The sequence below is a fragment of the Phaseolus vulgaris genome, chromosome 8 (genome assembly GCF_051622355.1).
Source record: "Phaseolus vulgaris cultivar YP4 chromosome 8, ASM5162235v1, whole genome shotgun sequence".
NCBI lineage: Eukaryota > Viridiplantae > Streptophyta > Magnoliopsida > Fabales > Fabaceae > Phaseolus > Phaseolus vulgaris.
The window spans coordinates 47,821,197-47,839,086 of record NC_143505.1 but is presented as its reverse complement, the minus strand read 5'-3'; the positions used below and the strand labels follow the sequence as shown (position 1 = coordinate 47,839,086).

Here is a 17,890-nt window from a genome sequence, read left to right as displayed (position 1 = left end):
TTTTCTTTAAAAGTTGTAATTCAACCTTGATGGTTAGGTGAACCAATTTTTCCAAAGTGGTATACTCATACAATTCTACAACATCTTGAATTTCTCTCCTTAAGCCACTCACAAATCTAGCTATCATTGACCCATCACTTTCATGCATATTTACTTTATTCAAAATAATTTCTTTTAAGTCCTTAAAATATTCATTTACGCTCATATTTTCTTGTTGAAGTTGTTGTAGCTTTAACAAGAGTTACTTCCTATAATGAGAAGGAACGAGTCGTTCCCGTATACATTGCTTTAAATCTTTCCAAGAAACTACATTTGGCCTCTTGTTTAGTCCAATGTCCATTACAGTTTTATACCACCATTGCATGACATAGAACTCAAATTTTAGGAAAACTAATTTTACACGTTGTTTGTCATCTACATCATGCACACTAAAAATTTGTTCTACTTTAGCTTCCCATCCTGAGTATACATTAGGATCATTATTTCCATTAAAAGAAGGCAATTTAAAATTAGGCTCTTGTGATCTTGATGATGACACCTTTCTCCATAGTGTTGCATTCTCTAATCTTCATCTTCTTCCTCTCGGCTCTCATAATGCATTTGATATCTTGCTCCTCTAGGCTCCCATCTTCTTCCATGATTTTTTCTATTTTGGGAGTCCTCTAGTCATTGTAATCTCTCCATCGTTTGCCTCATGTTCTCCTCATTTTGAGTCAAATCCCTCTTAGTTTCTTTAAGCTCCACCATTAGATTGGCCTTGTGAGGAGATGGTGGTTTTGAAGAATCTCGGGATGACTGTGAGACATGTTTTCACAAAATGAATCAAACAAATTTATCACACAAATAAGGAAAAATTAAAACACAACTCTCTCAAGTGTATAACTCGACTATTTTAGTAAAATAAAAGAAAAGATAAGGTAAGATCACTCTTCACTCAAAATAAAGCAAGAAGTGTTCTTAAACCACCAAGTGAAAATCTTGAAAAAACTTCAAATGAAAAGGGATAAAACTTTTCAATGCACTTAAAATGAAAGCAATGAACCTCCTCCACACAAAACTAAGGAATTTTAGAGACCAACAAGAAAATGACTAATTCAAGAAAGCTAAACCAAAATAGGAATTGAATGTAGACGAAAGCATGAAGACAAACAACAAAGCACTTTAAAGACTCTAAGAAAACTTAAATTTTAACTATGAAGCATTTAGAAATAAACAAAGTAAGAAGGATAAAACTCCACAATATATGAAAACAATTTCTCACACATATAGTATCCTTTTTAGCAACTTGATTTTGAAATGTGAATGCACATAATTTTCTTTGTTTCTATTGATTCAATTTTTTTCATATTCTTTTCATGCAAATTTTTTATTCACTTTTCAAACTCTAAAACTAAATTTGGATTTGGATTCAATTTATGTGAGCACTTGCATTCTATGTTTGGAATTAAATCAACCACTACTTAAGACAACTTCAAATTTGTTTTAATTCTTCACAATTAAAATCAAATAAGTCGTAAGAAAACAATCCTAGAATACTAAGAACATAAGACACTCAAGCAAAGTAGACAATAGAAATTTAAAAGACAAACATATACGAAATTTAGATGACAAAAATTTAATAAGCCGAATTGAAATTGGCAAGGAACTGTAAAGGCTAAATAAAAATTGACAAAGAATGGTAAAGGAGAAATTGAAATTGACAAGAAAATGTAAAGCAGAATTGAAATTGGCAATGAATTGTAAAGGCAGAATTTAAATTGACAATGAATTGTAAGGCATAAACCAACTCAAAATTTAAGCTCAAATAAACCATGCACTGAATACCACATGAAATCAGTTTATTTGAGAATTGCACATAATTTTATAGGTTTCACTTGGATTAGGAATTAAATTGATAATTATGGTGACAACTCAATGAGGATCTCCAATGGACATGAACTTAACCATGTGATTAAGTAAGTTTGAAGGTTCTCTTCAAATAGGAAAAGGAAAAATACACACACTCTAATCAATGATGAATTGCAGAAATGAAAAGAAGCAAAAAGTAAAGACATTGAATAAAATGAATTGCACAAGACAAGATAGCAAGGATGAAGACACGTAGATGGGTGAAGAGGATTCGTGAAGGTGGAAGCATGGAGGTAGTCAAACCACTTGGAGGAGGGATTATAGATAAGTGAAGAGGAGTCACCACTTGAAGCCATCCAAGATAAGACTTTGAGGAAATTTTAGAATGCTCGGAAATTCACTCAAAGAGAGTTTCTTTACTCAAAATTCAATGTTGAGAATTACATGAGGGGGTGGCAACCTATTTATAGTGTAGGTTCCGTGAGTTTTATAGCGTGGAGAGAAATTCAAATTCATATTAAACATGCTTAAGGTTCCTAATTTCGTGTCATTAAAAGTGGATCTAAGATAGTCATGCTTCTCACATTTAAGCACGTGTTTAATGTGGAAAGTGTGACTAGGGGTTGCACATGGGAGACCTTCCAGATGTTAGGGTTTCTCTATAGGCCATGAATAAGCCCAATTTTTATGCTTTTTAACACTTCATCTTTAAAAAATTAAAAGAAAGAATAGCTAGTAGTGTGGCCCATGCTCTGGTGTTCTGCTCTTGATGATCTTCTGAGGAATGGTGGGGCCTTGTAACCTGTCCTGATATGTTGGACCTAGCCTTTAATATTATTTCTTGCTCTGGGTCATCTTCTTATAAGGTTGGGTTAGTTTAGATGGTGATGCTCCATTTATGGTTACATCGACTACAACATAATTAACTTATACTTAGTAGATTATGTTTTAGTCTTTTCCCGTATAAATTTTTTTGAATGCAGACTAAGGAGGATATACCTATTTGTCTAATACTTGTTATCTTACCTTTTCCAACTCCACCAAAGGCTACTTTTCTATTTTCGTATTTTTGGAGGTCTAGGAATGTAGACTTGGTGCTCAACATGTTTCGTAAGCATCCAATGTTGAGGAACCAACTTTGTTTCTAATATTTTCCTATACAACAGATCTACAATGGAAATTATGAGTTGTTTAGGTACCCAAATCTTTTTGGGTTATTTCTTCTTAGCTTAGTGTAATATCTCTCTTTGACTGCATTTGTCATGAGTGTGTCCAGATCTCCCATAGTTTTGACAATTACTTTTGAAACATTTTATAAAAATATTTTTCTTTTGTTTTATTTCTTTTAGATCACATCCAAGTTCAGACATATCATGTGCGTGTCTAGATTTTTCAAAGTGAAGATTTAGAGTTCTCAACGAACTTTTGAAAATCATGCTTATTACATATTATTGTCCCTACAATATTTCTAGTTTCTTAGCATCTGCCTTTCTCGTCTATTCAAGAGATAATATATTTTCATTGGTTGTACCTTAATCATTTTTTAGTTTATCCTTTTCCAAAGTTAGAGTTTTGAATTTTTGTTTGAACTCAAGATATTTTGTAGAATTAATGTTACAACTAGCAAGGAGATCATCAAAAGAAATATTAATGCTCTCATCTTCGTCAGATGATGAGCATGATGTATCAGATACAAGATCAGGATATAAATCAATTTATATGGTACCTCTTTTGTGTCCACCATAAGAGAGATGTTGGCATGTTCATTTGTGCCAGAGTATGATCCTGAGTCTGAGTCTTCCCCAACTAGCCATCAAATTTTTTTTACTTGACCTTGCTTTCTTCTCAGCTTGGGACATTCATGTTTCATGTGTTTAGGCTTGTTACATTTGAAGCAAACGAAGTCTTGTGATGAATCTTCATCCTTTTGACTATAAAAACTTCTTTTTTTAATAAGAAATATTTTGTTTCCCTGTCCCCTTGGTTTAAGATATTGCTTAAGCCTTTTGGTTTAAGATATTGCTTAAGTCTTTTGGATATGAGAGATACTTCATAATTTGTTGAATAATCTGACTACTCTCCACATATGCTTTCTTTATTTTCTTTTTGTTTGGTGATCATCTATTTTGAGAACGATTTTGCTTGTAGTCCTTTCTCTACAACAATCACATACTCTTTCTTTTCTCAGTCCTATAGGTGGACTTCATGAACTCTCATAATTCTAAGAAGGTCCTCCCATGTAAGCTTCTTAATATCTTTAGCCTCAATGATAGTTGTTTTTCCTTGGGTTTCAAGATTTATCTAAGCTTTAAAGAAGCTTTGTGCAAGGGCTTCTAAACCATTAAGAAGATTTTGCATTCTTCTAAACATGTCATCCACACTTTCTCCTTCCTTCATAGGTGGTTATTATATATATAATATAATAGTTAAATTTTATAAGAAAAAAAGGAACATAAATTATTTTTGTTCAAATTTTATATGATTTATAATCATTTAATAAGTACGTGTAATTAGTTTCTAAAACGTAGTATCTACACTATTTAATACTATAATTTACAAATGAAATCACTTTTAAGATAGTAAAGGAAAAATTTAGTTGTTTCTTTAAAATAAAGATATTTTAAGATAGTAAAGGAAAAATTTATTTTTTCATTTCTTAAAATATTTCCTATAATACTTTAATATTATTTAATTAATGTTTTGATTGGAAAGATAAAATAACAAAAATATATAATGAAAAATTAACAAGAATCACCTCATTGATATTGAAAAATAGTATGTTATATATAGTTTCAATCGTATTTTATTAGTTGTTAATGTTAAGTCTTAACTCAAAAAAACTTAACATCACAAGGAAGAGATGTTGTAGTGCTTTTTGTAGAGAGTGCTGCTCCAACAACACCTTCACCAGAATATGATTATGTTTTGCAAATAGTAAAAGGACAAAGCTTTAAAAAATTACAATATGAGTAAACTCTCTATGTAAGGGTGATTTTAAAATGAGAATAATTGTATTTTTAAAAACTTTCTTTTGAAATCATTATCTAAAGTACGATTTTTTTAAGAAAATTTATTATTTAAAATTTTGAAATCCTTAAGATAGCATTGTCTTCTAGATTTTCCATGTGTTTTATTCAACAGATACTTAAGGTAATATTACAACTAGTGTGTGAATTTGTATGAATTCATAGTAGCATATCATCATTGTCATCTTCATCTTCTTCATCATTATTTCTGTTATCAAATGTTTATGGAGTCATTGTAACACTTTGACATTGAATATGAATATATAGGTGTTGTGGTAGAAGTGGCAAAGACACCTAAGAATACCTCCTATCACTAACTATCACATAAATGTTTTAGTTGTTATTATTCAACTTTTATTATTATTTCAATTTATTTTATTACAATAAATATTTTATTATTCCATTTACTATTATTGTTTAAATGTTCTCAAATTCATTTCATTAACAAAAATAATTTCATTAATTTACAAATCATCCTAAATTATAAAAATGTTGTTATGATATAAATAAATAAAAAAGCACAAGCCATTTAAAAAAAATATTCAAATAAATAAAATTGAAAAGACACACCCAAATATAAAAAAAAATGTTTTTAAAACACAATTTTACAAAAAATAGAGAAGTCTAAAAATAAAAGCAAAAACAACCTAAAAAAACTAAGAAACTAAACCTAAAACGTGCAACTGAGCACGGTTTCTAAACTTAAAAGTTTAAAAATAATCAAAACGTGCACATATGTCCAACTTTAAAAGATTTTCTTAAAAAAATCATACGTTTTTAAAAAATATAAAAGACTTTCGTAGTAGGAAAGAGAAAAGAAATTCAAACGAAAAAGCATTTGGAAGAACAATTTTTTTCATTTTTAAAGTTTTTAAACTCAGTTTTTTTTTTTTTTTTAAAAATGCCCATTGAATTGGACCATTTTGATAAATTTGTAGGATTATGTTTCTTGTAACATTAAGGTCAGCTAAATAGTATTGGTATTTATCTGTGTGTTGGTATAGTGTATCTCTTCAAATAGAAGAACAAACACTAGAAAAGTGCATTACAATACTATCAACTCTAATTCTTATTCTCATTTTATTTTGCAGAGATAAGCTGACCTGTGAAATTGAAGTTGTACTGGACTAGAGCAGAGCTCAGTGGTCAGATCTCGGTATGTGACGACATGCAAGTCAGCTCGGCTAATGGGCTAGTGTAGTAGGTCATGTGATTGGGGTGCAGTTGTGTAAGTAAGTTGTTTCTGTATAACTAAGATAATCCTTCGTGCATGAAGCCCAAGTGGCTAATGAAGGGTAGTTACGGGCCTAAGGGTGCACTTAGTGCGTATGGAGTATAGGTCAAGTAAGTATTTTCTTTTAAACCTAAACCCATGTGTTTTAGAGCATGTAGAGGTTAGGTTGCATGTATAATGAAAATTAGCATAACACCACAAAGAGGGTGCCTAAACAGACTGAACCCTGATGCTAGTACACGAGTTGGTACCCTAGTGGTTATTCTGTTATTATTTTATGCACTCCCTAAAGTAAAGATTTCGTTCTGGTTGCAGCACCATGAGAGTATGCCCTTGAACAGAATATTTTCCTATTGAGTAGGCTTTCAATTCAGATTAAATCCTCGTGATAGAAAGTTGTTACAAGAGGTAAACTATAAAAGGGGTTTGAGACCCCAAGTTAAGGTATGTTGTTTCTAAGACTGAAACCTATTACTTCTTAAATTCTTATAAGTCTTGTACTGACTTGATTGTTGGAGCACCATCAACAGATAGAACCCCCTCTGTTTCAGCGAAGCTACGAACCAGAACAACAAGATACAGACGGAGCTAGAGGTTGTGATTGGAGTCAACCAACAAGAACAAGAGTGCTTTACATTACTTTTTAGGAATTTGGGTACTTTCCATTACATTTTAGATTAAAACTTTATTGTTACTATATACATAAAAACTTTATAGATTTACATTCAAATATTATTATTTATCACACAAGGAAAACAAAAAGGGGGGTTAGTTTATAATGAAATAATTTTGGATGAAGTATTTTCACTAAAAAATTACAAAAAAAACACAAATTTATCCATTAGGTCTGTATAAATAACTGCTGCAAATGTATATTAAAATGAATCCTATATAAAGAAGAAGAAAAGAAGAGGATACAGAAAAAGATATAAACCATGTTGGTGCGAAACTTATCAAATCTTATTTGTTAATACCATAAACACTTGCTTCAAAATCACTAGTAAGAGAAGGTTGAAAAGGCAAGAATACCAATAAGTTCATCTCTTTGTGCCATTTGACTTGGAACAACAACGTGCATTGTGAAATATGACAAAAAGGTATTCACCAAACAATCAAGAATGAGTGTTTTCATCAGCAAAACAGAATAACAAAGACCAGTTTTTTTTTTTCAGGATAGGGGATCACAATTTAGAACCCACCATCAATGACTACGAGTCTCGATTAAAACACAAAAACAACAACTGTATCACTTACATGTCAAACATTCCCTTGGTTCTCCTTGTGTTGCTCTAACTCCACCGTCAAGGTTGGTAACAAAGCCACAAGCTCGCCATCAATGACAACAAGTTCACCATTCTTGAAGCACCTTGTCTTAAATTTTGCACTGAACATCGATAAACATTCATTTAGAAGCGAAATTAGTCTTTGCTTAAAAAAGAATGCATAAAGATACCAAGAGGGATAAACTTACAGATATCGATTTCTACTTTTTCTAAGATTAGTAGCTTGCACTTCACCAATAATTTGATCTCCAATATAGACCGGGAGCTTAAAATTCAAGTTTTGAGATACATACACAGCTCCAGGCTGCAATTATCCATGATATCAGAAAAGTGAAGGGGTCAAGGAAGGAGAGGAATTTAAGAAAGTTATCACAAAGAATGAGAATGATTCAATATTATTGTCTTAATTCATATCATTTGTCAAGAACTTTATAATAAAGTCTATCATTCAAGTTGACCCAATCTAATGACAAGTATCAATGTTCAGACAGGTAAAGAATTTAGTTTGTTGAGATGAGAGAGTTAAACGCCAATCTCTTGGATTTCCATAGGAAGCAATAAAAGTTTGAAGAGGGGAATACATTTAAACTTACAAAATGTGTTGAGAGGATATGAGGAAAGAGAGAAGCCACAAGCATCCCATGTACCACTGGACCTTGAAATCCAACATCTTTGGCAGCAGCAGACTCAATGTGCAAAGGATTATAATCAAAACTCACCTTGGAGTAGTGGAGAACGTCTTCCTCAGTAAAAGCCCTTGCTTTTCTCAAGACATCCCCAGGTGTAAGTACTTGTTGAGGAGTTACAGATGTAAAGCCCCTTAGGCTCAGACACTGAAGTTTGCTACAATGTAAACTCCTGATCAGCATTCTTGCAAGCATATTTCAATTCAACAAAACAAAATCCCTGACGTCCTCCACTGACTGGAAATCAAGTAAAGTGCACCTTAGTATTCCCACAACTAAAGACCAACAAACAAGACAAGAAAAATTCATCCACTAATGATAAATTAAGACACCCTTTTTCATTTGTTTGATGTAGCAACTACAGTTTTAAAAGAGAGTCAAAGAGATTATAAACTGCAGTGTACGTCATTACTGCAAAAAAAAACACAGAACAAATAGGTAAATTTTCTTTTAGATTATTGTTTGAAACATTTTAACAAACAGCTACGCTGCAGCCAATAGTTGAAGACATCTCACAACAATATAATGTAGTATAGATGTCAAGCCTTTTAGATTTCAACAATTGCATTAGATGGTATGGTTGGAGAATTATTGTCAGAGATGACAAAGTGGAACTGATTTTTAGTGTTTGAACTTGGGAGAGCTAGCTAATGAACATTAGAAATTTCTTTGGAAATCCTGTAATAATACCTGTTGATTCCATTACTTTTCAAGTGAGTCAGTAATTCATATGATAGAGATAGTTTATTGAGCAAACTGCTGACTCTGATGAAGCCATCTCTTGGCAGTGATAAAAATCTGCAGCATGACCTTTACCTTATTTCCTTGATGGATGACCAAGGATGGGTTCCCATTTGCACTGTTGTTGATTTTAAAAGGGAAAATGATTTTTTGACATTGCTCCACCCTATACCCACTAAATATTAATATTTTAATTATTCTTAATTTTTTTAATTTTAAAAATTATTTTAACATTTTGTATTTTGCCTATATTTTCATTAAGGACATTTTTTTATTTTTTTATTTTTTTTTATTAGCAGCAGAATCTAGTTTGTTGCTTTAATTACTTTTGCTCATAAGCAGATTTCTGTGATTGTACTCTATTTTTGTTCTTTGTCTCAGATATTAATCTTGGGAGTTGGTAGTTTCAAATGTTTATGTACATAGATTTTCTTAAGAAACATTTTAAAAGTAATGAGACGCAGTTTCATGTTTGTTGGGAGTTTCAAATTCTACATCTTTTTCAAGTAATGACATTTTTTTCCCACATTGACATGGACCTTAAATCAGCTCATTCCTATTTCCCTTTTAATTTGGTCAGTATATTATTTATATAACATTGATGATTTTTCAAAAATAAGTCATAGACATCTTTTAAAATTCAGATTATAATGTTCTTCAGGAATATGCAACAAGTGTCTTTCATAGATTCTGAAACTTAATTTGCTTGTTTTCCTTTGTATATTTTACACCATTTTCTTTGAAGGTAATTAAAGACGATTTTCTTTATTCCTATGTAATATGAAATTCAAATATTCCTCTCTTTCCCCCCTTGACAAAACATTGTGTTTATATTCTGTTTGAGATGTTAAAATACTTCTCTTATCTGATGCGGAATAGTATTAAGAGATTTTTGTGCCGTGTCATTTTTTGCATTTTCTCTCTTTTGTTTAAACATTTATCTGATGATTTTTTTCTGCCTAAAAGGATTGACGATGAAGATGATGAGATGGCTGTCATTGAACAGGATGTTCAGAGACTAGTAATTGTCACTCAGGTATTGGTATTGCTAATTTAATTAAAAATAACTTCAAATGTTTATCCTTTCCTCTATTGTGGGTTATCATTCAAATAAGGTTCAATTTTATATTTTTGATTACCCAAATATTCACGCCGATGAAAATTTTAAAAAAATTGAGGGTCTTTTTGGTTTGATTGCTGTCAGAGGCTGGAACCACATATCTATTAATGCACTATACACTATTATAACTAAAAAGACTACGTACTGTCTATTTTTTGGTTTGAATGAACAAGTTCAAAACTGATTTAAACATATTTTGTTGGAATGTTTATTACTGTGAACTGATTATTTGATAATTTTGCATTTTAATGTACAGAGTGGTGATCCTAAACAAGGATATAGAGGGGTGGCAAAGAATCAAAATCCATTTCCAATATGCAATAAATGATGGGCTTTACTTCTATGATCAGTTAGAGTTACTGGTTGTCAAACTCGCGAGTCAACTCGTTAACTCATCCGACTTCACGTTTTTACATATCTTACCGAATTAACTCGGTAGTAGACTCGGTTTCTGAGTATACTTGACAGAATCGGAGTGAACTCGCTCAAACTCGCGAGTTTGCTCCGAGTTAGCGAGTTCAACTGAGTTTAGGGTTTAACCCAAAACGGTGTCCTTCTAAATGGGGAAAATTAAATGAAATAAACTGACCTTTAGGATTTCGCGTTTTGTTTTCGTTTTGGTTTCACCTTGCGTCTTCTGTGGAGTGCGCGGAGGTGGTTCCTCTTCTCTGAACGAGTGCGGTGTTGGTGGCGATCGAGCGGAGTGGTCACGCGGTGGTGGCGGTTAGGTCGCAGGGTGGTGGCGGTTCGTACGTTCGAGCGGCGATTACGGTGGTCGCCGGTTGCAGGTCGACGGTGGTGACGGAGGTGTCGTTCATCATATAAGATTAGAGATGGGTGGTGTGGAATTAGGGTTCCATTGTTAGTGTTCTTATCTAAGGAATTAGGGTTCTGTTTCTATTTTATTGGGCTGCACTAAATTGGATTTTCTTTTATTTAATTGAGGTGCAGATTTTTTATTTTTTTTTGGAATATTTATTTTTTTTTTAATTGAGAAAACTTGCTGTAAATTTTTTTTTTTCAAAAATTGATTTTGAAATAGTATATTTTTTAAGAAATCTATGAGAGTGGGTGAATCCAAGTGCATCTTCTATTTTTAATAGAAGTAAAAATATTTTATGAAATAAATCGGATATTAGATGTAAGTATGAAATAGATATTAATAGAAATGGTAAAAAATGGAACGTAATTATTGTAAAAAAAGTAAAGTGAATATTAAGGAGGATTCCGAACCTTGTGCTGTAAAAGTGTTCAATTGTATGGAGGAATAAAAGTTCTAACTCGATTGGGTTTTTATTTGCTTCTACGCCTCCTGAAGATCACAGGTCAGTTCAAAATGATTGTTCCCGGTGCTAATTTCTGTTATATAGCTTTTCTTAGCCCTTTTTTCACTTTTGTTCTTTACTAGAAGAATATCAAGTAAATATTTATTAAAAGTTATAAAGTAATAGATGTTTCAGTGAGCATGAGATGAGCAACTATTTCACTAATTATCTTAATTTTGCAGTTTCAAGCCTTCCAAATTGAGTAGTTCTCCTCATGGGGGGTTCTGGGGTTGGAAGAAAACGGTTTCAAACAGCAGAAGTAAGTGATAATGCTTAATACTCTTTCTGCCCACAAGCAGTAGTAAGATATAGCCATATAGTTTGCATTTTCAAAATTCCTCATGTGATTGTTCTTCATTCAGGTATTTGAAGTATCATAAACGGTGTTTAAATGATAGAAAGAAACTTGGAATTGGTTTCAAACATCATTTCTTAATTTCTACGAAAAATAATATTTGGAAAGATTGAATGCTTTGTGGGTCCACATTTGGTAGTACAAAGATTGAACTCATTCTCAAATACTAATGCTTCATTATGTTCACTTCTATTACGCAGTTTGTACCTATTGTTTGATCTATTTCTCACCTTTTCATTACTTGATTGTATGGATGTTTGGTGGAGTCAAAATTTTGCAGAGTTAGTACTTTTGGCATTTTTTATATTAATTTGCAGTACTCAACTATTTCTCTTTATTTAAATTAAATGACATCATTAGCAAAAGCTGTCCGTCAAAATGAGATGGGCTGAAGTTCAATGATCTTCATCAAAATTGTCCAATGGTCTATCAAATTTAGCATTTTGTTTATTCTTGAGGGTAGATCTGTTGAACTGTTCTGAATGTACATGCTATAACACTAGCTAGATGGACTGTAACAATGCTACCCTGTTTTTAAATAGTACTGCTCTTCTATAATTTAGGAAGTGGAGGTGCCACAATCCAAAAGTTGATTGTCTCCTTACACATCTGTTAGATTATGTTAGATATAGAAAAAGAAATAAGTGCAGTTTCTTGTATTGCTTTTGCACTCTTCTTCACATGATTATCACACTCCAGTCTAGGACTTAAGCTTTGTTCTTATATATGGCATTGGCAGGGCATGAATAAGTGCAGTTTTGAATGTGGTGATATGCCTGGTAAATACACATGGCATAGAGTTTTGATGGCATCCCCAATCTTGATGACAAGTCTTGACAACATAGAATATGAGTTGTTGTGAAGTAACAGGCCTGCATTTTGGTTTGAATGGAAAGAGGAAGATTGTTTGTTTGTTCTGTATATTTGGTGAGAAATGATGATGCCTCATGAAGAGGATTTGGTGATTGCTTAGTGTTTTGAGGTTTCTTTGATGATGATTCTGTATGGTAGGTATACACCACTGCATCCTTCCTTTGGTGGATCTTGCAGACTTTGGGAGACACATTTTCTTGTCTCCAAATGATGTTGTACATACATAAGATGACAGACTAGAAAGGATAAGAAAAAGAGGTTCTTGTTTTTATTTTTGGTGGGATCAAAAGAGGGGAAAGGGTTGTATTTATTATATATCTTGCCCAAACTTTAACAATAAGAGTGAGAATCTTCTTACTGTAACATGGCTTCCTCATTTCATTTATCTCACTTCTTCTCTCACCAAATTGGTATATGCTTTAAAAATGAAGATTTTTTTGGTACAAATAAAATGGAACAGTTTCTTTCCTATGATTTTGGGAGTTACTTCTTTTTAGTCTTTTGTCTATGAAGAAAGATAGAGGGAATGACAAAAAATCTATTTTTTTGTTTATACACATTTAATTGTTTCAAAAGTATTTATTATAATATTTTTTGTTATATTAACATGGTTTAATTGTAAAAGAAGAAACATCAGAAATAAAGTTATTATAAATGTTAAAAACAGTAAAAACAGTAAAAACAGTGAGAATTAGTATAATTTGGTCGAAATATTGAGAGAATGTTATCCAAGTAGATTACTGTGTATATAAACATTCTTCGCAGTAGACATAGGTTTTCTTTAGATATCTTAATCTTTCTATATCAAAATAATTGATTACAAAAGTATATCAATATATTAATAGTATCTTATTACTGGTTATATATATTTACTAAATTATTATAATAGTTAAATTTTATGAGAAAAAAGGAACATAAATTAATTTTGTTCAAATTTTATATGATTTATAATCATTTAATAAGTACGTGTAATTAGTTTCTAAAACGTAATATCTAGACTATTTAATACTATAATTTACAAATGAAATCATTTTTAAGAGTTTTCTACGATAGAATTAGTAGTTTCTATTTTAAAAAACTATAATGGTAAAAAAAATCAATTTCTTTTTAAATTTATAAAAAATAATACCTGGATTTTTAAAAATATTATTTATTTAAAGCAAGAAAATTGATTGGGGAGATAAAATGAGAACAAAGATTATCGGTGGTTATAAGTTTTTTTTAAATAACTTTCTTTCCAAAATAATTAATTTAAAAAAAAAATCACAAGTTTTTACATTTTTTTAATATAGGAGATTATTTTGAATTTTTTTTGTCATAAATTTAGTTGTTTCTTTAAAATGAAGATATTTTAAGATAGTAAAGGAAAAAATTATTTTTTTCATTTCTTAAAATATGTCCTGGAATATTTTAATATTATTTAATTAATGTTTTGGTTGGAAAGATAAAATAACAAAAATATATAATGAAAAATTAACAACAGTCACCTCATTAATATTGAAAAATAGTATGTTATAGATCGTTTCAATTGTATTTTATTAGTTGTCGATGTTAAGTCTTAACTCTCAAAAAAACTTAACTTCACAAGGAAGAGAGTGCTGCTCCAACAACACCTTCACCAGAATATGGTTATGTTTTGGACAAAGCTTTAAAAAATTACAATATGAGTAAACTCTCAATGTAAGGGTGATTTTAAAACGAAGAATAATTGTATTTTAAAAAACTTTTTTGTGAAGTAAAAATAAGAAAAATAGAGAAGTCTAAAAATAAAAGCAAAAACAACCTAAAAAACTAAGAAACTAAACCTTCAAATAGTACTTATCTGTGTGTTGGTATAGTGTATCTCTTCAAATAGAACATCAAACACTAAAAAAGTGCATTATCATACTATCAACTCTAATTCTTATTCTCATTTTATTTTGTAGTGATAAGCTGAACTGTGGCATTTAAAGTGGTTTGCATTACTTTTGAGGAGTTTGGTACTTTCCATTATATTTTAGATTAAAATTTTATTGTTATTATAAAACTTTATAGATTTACATTAATTCAAATATTATTATTTATCACTTATTTATCAATAAGTTCGTCTCTTTGTGCCATTTGACTTGGAACAGCAATGTGCATTGTAAAATATGATAAAAAGGCACTTACCAAACAATAAAAAATAGTGTTTTCATCAACAACAAAATAACAAAGAACAATTTCTTTTTGTTCAGGATAGGGATCACTATTTAGAACCCACCATTGTGCAAGAAAATAGGTACTGGTATGAAGCTAACTTTTGAATAGAAAGAGGAACACCTTTCTTCTTCTCTAACTTCCCCATCGATCTCAAAGAATCTGATTTGTGGAAAATCTTTCGAAAATGGGAAGGGTGAGTGATGTTTTCATTTCTAACAGATTAAACATAAAGAAGCAAAGGTTTGAATTTGTTAGATTTCAGGGAGTACATAATGTTATGAAGCTGGAATATCATCTGAATACAATATGGATTGGGAGCTGGAAATTGTATGTTAATAGACCAAAATACAACAGAGCAGCAGAAACAAGAAAGGAGTGAAATGCAAAGCTGAAAGAGAAGGCATTAGAGCTAGAGAAAGAAATTAAAAAAGTGTGGAGGGCAAAATGAACAAACATGTATGCAAACATGGTCAAGTATGAGAATGGAAACAGAGCACAATTGCATAACAGAGAAAGTTTGCACGCTATCCACTTTAGAGCAGAAGAGACTCCCAGAGAATGGTTAAATAATTGTTATATTAGAAGAGTATGGGATTTACGCAAAATATCAGGCTTGAAATTTTTTACGATCTTCACAAATCAGATCAGGGTGGACAACCTGGGATCGACATCGCCGCCGCACATCATGAGAATATCGGCAACGGCGCGGTCATCGCTCTACCCATTAATAAGAGACACATATGTACTGTTCGACAAACCAACAAAAAAAGGGTATCAATTGTTCGCGGATGATATGGACAACCAAACAAAACAAGGTAACGAACCGTTCACAACAAATTCATTCGCTCCAACGGAAAGAAGAGTCTTTTGGGCGGGCGAGTCAAGCAAAAGCAGCAAACGGGAAGAACGCAAGAATGTAAGGTCAACTCTATCCCAAATTAGTAATTTTGTTTCTGATATGGCTATAAATAAATGTAATCGTTTGTTTTGGTTAAAACATGGAAGTCTAGAAACAATTAGAGTATGGGAACTGGGTAAACAGTTAGGGGCTACATGCAGGTAAGAAAGAAATGTGATGGTAAGCTTAGAAGAATTAGAAAAAAGAGATAGGATTATGAAAATCCAAAGGGAAGTGGGGAGGATATGGGTCACCAATGAGAATTCTTACGTTAAATGTGAGAGGGTTTGGGAGTCCAGTGAAGTGGAGGTATATTAAGGAATTGATTAGAAAGGAAGATGTTAGAATGTTGTGTTTGCAAGAAGTAAGAATGGCAAATTTTAGTTTAAATAATTACTGTCAGTTATGGGGAGATAATGACATTGATTATTTTTATAGCGAACCAACTAATAGGTCAGGGGGTATTCTTACTATTTGGCATAAAAAGTTCTTCCAGTGTTCTAATCACTTCATCAATAGATGGTTTATAGTGTTCTTGGGGTTTTTTAAGGAGAAAAATATTCCTGTTGTTATTGTAAATGTGTATTCTTCTTGTAATCTGCACGTGAAAAGGCAAATGTGGGCAGATTTATTAGAGATTAGGCAAAGGGAACCTAGTAACTCTTGGTGCATATTGGGGGATTTCAACTCCATAAGAAATGAAAGGGAACGTAGGGGGATAAATAGTTCCAATGGTAACAAGAGAGAATTGCAAGGTTTTAATAACTTCATTGATAATATGAAAATGGTGGATATACCCTGTATTGGAAGAAAATATACCTGGTATAGACCTAATGGTAAAGCAAAGAGTAGGCTTGACAGATTCTTAATTACTTTTGAATGGTTACAACAATGGCCAGGATGTAAACAATATGTTATAGATAGACAAATATCTTACCACTGTGCATTAGTGTTAAAATCAAATGTGGTAGATTGGGGTCCTAAACCTTTTAGGTTTCTTGACATATGGCAGGAAAATAAGGAGTTTGAAAATTTTATTAAAAGCAAGTGGGAAAGTTACTTGGTTCAGGGTAACAAAATTTTTGTGTTAAAAGAGAAACTGAAGATGTTAAAGAGTGATTTGAAAGGATGGAATAAAGAGGTCTTTGGACATATTGATAAGATCAAAGTTGATATCTTGAGGAATATACAAGAGTTGGATATGAGAGATGATGCAGATGGTTTGGATGAAAATAAGATCAGGGAAAGAAGAGAACTTTTGAGCCAGTTACAGGCAATAAATGAGAGGAACGAATCTTTATTACAACAAAAGTCAAGAGCACTATGGATTAAGCAAGGGGATTCCAACTCAAAATTCTTTCATGCTTCTATCAAATGGAGGAGGATGAGAAATGAGATAAAAGGAGCACATTGTATTCACTCTGGTAACTAGGTGGAAGAAACAAATAAGGTTAAGGAGAAGGTTAAAGAGTTTTACAAAAACAAGATGTCGGCTATTGAAGATATTGGAGTTAGGCTGGATAATGTGGAATTTAAGGAGATATCTGAATCTGATAATAGACTCTTGACAGACCCGTTCGATGAAAAAGAAATAAAGGATGCCATTTGGAATTGCGATGGTCATAAAAGTCCTGGCCCGGATGGAGTAACTTTCAGTTTCATTAAAAACAACTGGTGTGTATTAGAAAAGGATATGTTGGGAGTTGTACAATTCTTTCACAGAGAGGGAAAGATTCCGGAGGGCTGTAATGTTTCATTCTTAACGTTGATCCCAAAGTCTGAGAATCCTCAATCCCTTGAAGAGTACAAACCTATATCACTCGTCGGTTGCTTGTACAAGATTCTGATAAAAGTGCTATCTAATAGGATTAAAAAAGTAATTGGGAAGGTGATAGATGGATCATAATCAACCTTTTTGTCCAATAGAGGATTGCTAGATAGTGTCCTTGTTGTGAATGAGGTCGTTGACGATTTGAAAAGAAGGAAGAAAAGGGGGTGATTGTGAAACTTGATTTTGAGAAGGCATATGATTCGGTAAGTTGGGAGTTCTTATTCTACATGATGGGAAGAATAGGGTTTTGCGGAAAATGGGTTCAGTGGATTAGAGCGTGCCTTGAATCAACTACTGTCTCGGTTTTGGTAAATGGTAGCCCGACAAAAGAATTCAAACCAATTAGAGGTCTTAGACAGGGGGATCCGATGGCGCCGTTTTTGTTTTTGATTGTCACACAAGGTTTATCTGGGCTAGTAAAACAAGCGACAAGAAAAAACTTGCTATCAAGTATTAAAATAGGGGATAAAAAGGTGGAGGTGGATCTAC

General features: G+C 32.0%; 1 protein-coding gene across 4 annotated transcripts; it reads right to left on the bottom strand.

The window, feature by feature from the left end:
* Positions 1–251: 251 nt before the first annotated feature.
* On the bottom strand, positions 252–10,852 carry LOC137824280 (3-hydroxyacyl-[acyl-carrier-protein] dehydratase, mitochondrial). 4 transcript variants are annotated; one of them, XM_090293913.1, is made up of 5 exons: positions 10,528–10,851; positions 7,985–8,314; positions 7,580–7,695; positions 7,363–7,492; positions 252–795 (listed from the first exon to the last, which is right to left on the bottom strand). In XM_090293913.1, the coding sequence occupies exons 2-4, from the start codon at positions 8,270–8,272 to the stop codon at positions 7,366–7,368; spliced, it is 531 nt and encodes a 176-aa protein (XP_090150039.1). In that variant the 5' UTR covers positions 8,273–8,314; positions 10,528–10,851; the 3' UTR covers positions 252–795; positions 7,363–7,365. The 4 variants fall into 4 exon arrangements, with proteins under 4 accessions (XP_090150039.1, XP_068485956.1, XP_090150040.1 ...); XM_068629855.2 differs by lacking the exon at positions 252–795 and having other exon boundaries at positions 7,209–7,492; positions 10,528–10,852; XM_090293914.1 differs by lacking the exon at positions 252–795 and having other exon boundaries at positions 7,209–7,492; positions 8,111–8,314; positions 10,528–10,815.
* Positions 10,853–17,890: the final 7,038 nt, after the last annotated feature.

Excerpts from the sequence above, each read along its gene's own strand:
- LOC137824280 (XM_068629855.2), bottom strand. The coding sequence starts at position 8,272 with ATGCTTGCAAGAATGCTGATCAGGAGTTTACATTGTAGCAAACTTCAG. Across the intron at positions 7,696-7,984 it reads ATATCCTCTCAACACATTTT|CCTGGAGCTGTGTATGTATC; the intron begins GTAAGTTTAAAT and ends GGATAATTGCAG. Across the intron at positions 7,493-7,579 it reads AAAAGTAGAAATCGATATCT|TGCAAAATTTAAGACAAGGT; the intron begins GTAAGTTTATCC and ends ATCGATGTTCAG.